We start from the raw sequence: 4571 nt of genomic DNA on the forward strand, positions 1-4571 counted from the left end.
ATATCACCCCAAAAGTTACATAGTGAGGGGGCGAAACTGCTTTTAGAAATAAATCCGAGCAACACGATGTTGATGGGGATTTTTTTCCCCTCCTTTCTTTTTACTTCCCTCTCGCCTTCGCTAAATTAATTCTACCCAACATCTGCTCACACGCCGTTGTAAAGCCACACTATCGAAAACACACACTATCAAACGATGCCAACGCTTCCTCGAGTAGCAAATACACACGTTTTCGGGTTTGGGTAATATCCTCCAGGTGTAGGAGGAATTACACCGGTCAATTACAAGTAGGTGCAAGTTATCGGCTTCCCCCGCCCCTCGCCAAGAGGAAACTACAAACTTAGTAAGGGAAGAGAAGCGGAAACTTTCTCACCTGTTTGGTCATGGAGTCTATGAGGCGAACGTAGAGGTCCTGCTCCGTCCTGACGCCTGAGGAGGGGACAGAAACGCCGTCAGAGGTCAGCAGCACCCACCCAAGTCACAGCAGGGTCAGGGGCACCCCGAATTAAACGCTATTCCAATCTAAATTACAAATACATTTAATAAGGACCCTAAAGGCCAGCGATGGGCCGGTGGCCGCGTCCCGGCCCCTCCGGAGCACCCCCCGGGCCAGGCTCGCTGCAGGGCGCAGGGGATAGTCACAGGCGGCCGCGGCCGCGTAACCCCCGCGGGCCGCGCTTGGGCTCTGCCTGGCCCGCCCGCTCTTCCCAGCCCCGTCATTCCCATTCATGGCCCAAAACTGGGAAGAAAAATCAAAATAACAAGTCCCCGAAAAGTGCGGCTCGGCGGGAGCGCCCCATCGATCCCCTTTTCCTTCCCACTCCAAGCCCGGCCGGTTCATCATGTGAAGTACCATCGACTTATCGATCGGTTCTGGTTTGTTTTCCTTCGGTGCCGCGGAAAGAGCCGTGTTTACCCGCGTGCAATTTTAATCTCGACAGCTTTATATCCAAAAGGCCTCGGATAAGAAAAGTGAGACTTTGCTGCGGACGTTCGAAACGGAGACAGCGGCCACTTACCGTTGCTATACAATAACTGAAGTTTATAATGAATCCCATTGTTAGTTTTTTCATTGTTTGGCTCCTGCAAGCAACGATAAATAATTACATTTAGCATGAAAAACATCCCCCTCCTCCTCCTCCTCCTGCCGCGCGGTTTTTTTTTTTCGCTTTCTCATCCCTGAAGCGGCTCAGAATTAAAAGAGTTGCAGAAATTCGGCCCACGGTCACTTTTTTGGTGGAGCGGTGATGATGTCATGAGCTCGGTGCGAATATGTCACGGTTAAACCCGGGTTTTCCCGGCGTTAAAACGAGCCGGGGAGTTGCTGAACCCGGGTTTGTTCGGAGCTGCCGCTATAACCCCGGGGCACCGGGAATGAACCGGGATCAATTAACCCGCGCTGAAAGGCTTGGGGGGGGGAAGAATTAAGGAAAAATAGGAAGACAGGCGGACTTACTTTCTCTTTCTCCACAAAGTCCACAAAAGCCGTTCGCTCAATCTCCACCGGCTGCCCCTGCCTGTCGTACAGAGCTAAGACGAAGTGGAAAAAATTGGATTTTCTGAGATTGGAAGGCGGCTGTTTCTCGAAATGTGCCCGAGCCAGCCCCACGCCGCTGCGGGAGAAAACAAGACAAGGCGTGGGTGAGAGCGGCGGGAAGGGGCGCGCAAGCTCCGCGCCCGCGGAGCGCGGAGCGGGGAGGCTGTAAGTGCTAACAGGGCGGGCGGGGGTGGGGTGGGGTGGTGGTTGAGGGGGGGAATTTACGGCCGGGATGAGAAATACGGGAGGAGAAAAGCGGCGGGAGAGGGGTTGGCAGCCGTACCTTTGGGCGGCCGTGTTGGCGTCCACCACCCCGGCGGTGTGCATCCAGGAGCGGACCGGGTTCATCCCGCTGCCCAGCGGCTCCTCCTTCATGGTCGTCCCGCCTCGTGGTATATTTTCCTGAATCCCAAACATTAAAACAAATTTGGGCAAACCCCAGCTCCTAACCAAAAGGGGTTAAAACGGAGGGAAATGTCAGATAAACGGGGTGGGTTGGTTGTTGCTTGATTTTTCTCTCTCTCTCTCTCTCCGTGGCGACTGGGGGTATAAGAGATGACTTTACTCCCTGTGAGCAGTAGGAGAAAAGCCCAGTTCAAGTCTTGCTTCCTTCTTCACTCTGTCCTGTATTGGCACGACATAAACAATTTACTGAGTACTTCTGTGCGGCGACTTGGACGGCGTTCCAGTGCGGTGGGTTCGAAAAAATAACACAAAAAAAAGGGGGAAAAATGGGGGGAAAAAAAAAAAAAAAGAAGGAAAAAAAGTAAGTGCCGCCGCTGACACGGGGGTGGTGGTTTGGGGGGAGGGGGGGAGAAAACCGGGATAAATGTTGTTGTTGTTGTTTGCAGACGCGCTCTCAACGTGGTGGCATCCTAAGGAAAAGCGCGGAGGAAAAAAAAAATAAATAAAAAATAAAATAATAATTAAAAAAAAAAAAAAAAAAAGCTTCAGGACACTGCTGAATCGACCACTTTCTGGCAAAGCGCTCCTGCTCCAAAAGACAAATAAACGGGGAGGGAGGCACAAAAAAAAAAGCACCCGCTTGATTACCGCGGAGGTGTTCCCGGGCACACGGGAGGAACAGGGGCGCGGGCCCGCGGCGTCTACGCGGAATGGACGGAGGCGCGCAGAGCCCGGCCCTCCCTCCCCGAGGAGCGCGCCCTGCCCCGGGAGCCGGGCCCCCGCCGCCGCGGGAGACGTGGCGTCACTGATGACGTCGCCAGCGGGCGGGATTAGAGCCATATATGGAGTAAAGGGGGGGGTTGAAGGCGGGCGCCGGCGCGCTCCCGATCGGACTTGGGTTCCCCCCCCCCCCCACCCCCGAATGGGGTGGGGGGGGGGACGACCCTGGTCCGGTCGGGAGCGCGCCGTAGAGGTCCCAAATCTCTTCTTCAAAGTCCTGGACCATCAGTGACCCCCACACGCTGCATGGGCAGGGAGAGGGGACCCCCGTGGAGGGGTGTTTGGGACAGAGGAGTTGAGTTTTGAGGGGGACACACAAAGGGTGCGAGGCGCGCAGCACCCCCCCACGGGCAGGTAGAGATATATACACAAATAAATATATATGTATATATATTACATATATATCCACGCACGTGGATACGAGTGGATGAAATCATCGTGCGGGTATAGCACAGCTATATGTCCGCCTTGTCCGTATATATATGATATATCTATGTATTTATATGTCTATATATCTATATGTCTATTTATCTACCTATATATCTAGATATACGTATATATATTTATCTATCTACCTATCTACCTACCTATCTATATATCTAGATATATGTACATATATATCTATATCTCTATATAAATACATATCTATAGACACAGATCTATATATCTAAATACGTATCTATAGATATTAATCTATATATTTAGATATATCGCTCTATATCCGCCTCGAGTGATGCTTTTTTTCCACCCAGCGTGGCTCAATCTCTGCTTTTATTTCCTTATTTTATTATTATTATTACTACTATTATTATTATTATTTGGGAGCTGCCAAAGGTCGGTGAGTTCCCGTTGTAATGAATCGCTGGAAAGCCCAAATCCGTGCCAGAAGGAGACCCCCCGATCCCTTCTCCAAGGGGTAAGGAGGGAAGAGGAGGGAAAAAAAAAAAGGGAAAAAGATGTGTTAGAAAGCAATCTATTTTGCTGGTGTTGGGGGTTAATGACTATTGCCAAAGATAAGTGAATTATCAAAGCTGTTGCTCTACCCGATCTCAAAATCCATTACATTGCTGGCCGTCTAATTAAATACGTAAGTATAATAAAATCATATTTTATGACTATTTGAGGGTAATGAGATTAGTCTTTAGAAGCGATCGCCACATATTAAAGATGCCACTGTCTATAGAATGTTAATAACCTTAAATCAAAGTGTATGGAAACTAGTCGTGATAAATTAAAAGCAAATTCCGCCTATTCACAACCAGCCCGCCGCTTTGGAGGTCCAGGATTGCGGATTCCAGCCCCAAACACCTCCACCGCGCAAGGAAGAGCCGACCAAAGTTCCCACACAACGCGTTCGGAGGCGCGGAGACATGTCGGGACCTCTGCCGGGCGCTGCGCACCCCCTCGCGCAACATCCGCCTCCCGCAAACCCGAGGTAAAACCGCCCCAAAACGCTGAAATGAGAAGAGATTTTCCCCCAACCACCCCAAAACGGTGCCGAAGTCGGGGCTTCCCTCCGCTAACGAATGCTTAAAATCATTTAGAGTATCTTTAATTCAGATTACACGCGCCCAGGCGATTTAAATCTGATTACCAAATTAGGAGGTTTTAAAACAAATCCTTTTAAATCTGATACTGTTGACTAAGGAGGGAAAAAAATAAAAGAGAGAAAGAGAAGGGGGGGGGTGTTGAAAAAAAGGAAAGTTCCATAAGCCCATCACATAAGGTAACGATCCTGCCCCAGAAAGAAAGGGAGTTTTAAACCTTTTTGACAACAAATGCAGCTGCCCCGCTATTTTGGACGATATTAAGCGAAAATGAATGCAAATCTGTGTTCAGAAGCCATCTG

The 4571-nt window shown here is 50.0% G+C and overlaps 1 protein-coding gene across 10 annotated transcripts in view; it reads right to left on the reverse strand.

Annotated features, from left to right (window-relative positions):
- The window catches only part of EBF3 (EBF transcription factor 3), a 119622-nt gene extending 117668 nt beyond the window's left edge, over positions 1-1954 (reverse strand). For all 10 annotated transcript variants that reach the window (XM_030487576.1, XM_032919958.1, XM_030487575.1 and 7 more), the window contains exons 1-4: positions 1821-1954; positions 1457-1613; positions 1020-1083; positions 374-429 (exon numbers count right to left, since the gene is read on the reverse strand). In XM_030487576.1, coding sequence (XP_030343436.1) covers positions 374-429; positions 1020-1083; positions 1457-1613; positions 1821-1954 — 411 coding nt within the window. The remainder of the gene's footprint in view (positions 1-373; positions 430-1019; positions 1084-1456; positions 1614-1820) is intronic.
- Between the last annotated feature and the right edge of the window lie 2617 nt (positions 1955-4571).

This window comes from Strigops habroptila, chromosome 5 (genome assembly GCF_004027225.2).
Source record: "Strigops habroptila isolate Jane chromosome 5, bStrHab1.2.pri, whole genome shotgun sequence".
In the NCBI taxonomy this organism is placed as follows: domain Eukaryota; kingdom Metazoa; phylum Chordata; class Aves; order Psittaciformes; family Psittacidae; genus Strigops; species Strigops habroptila.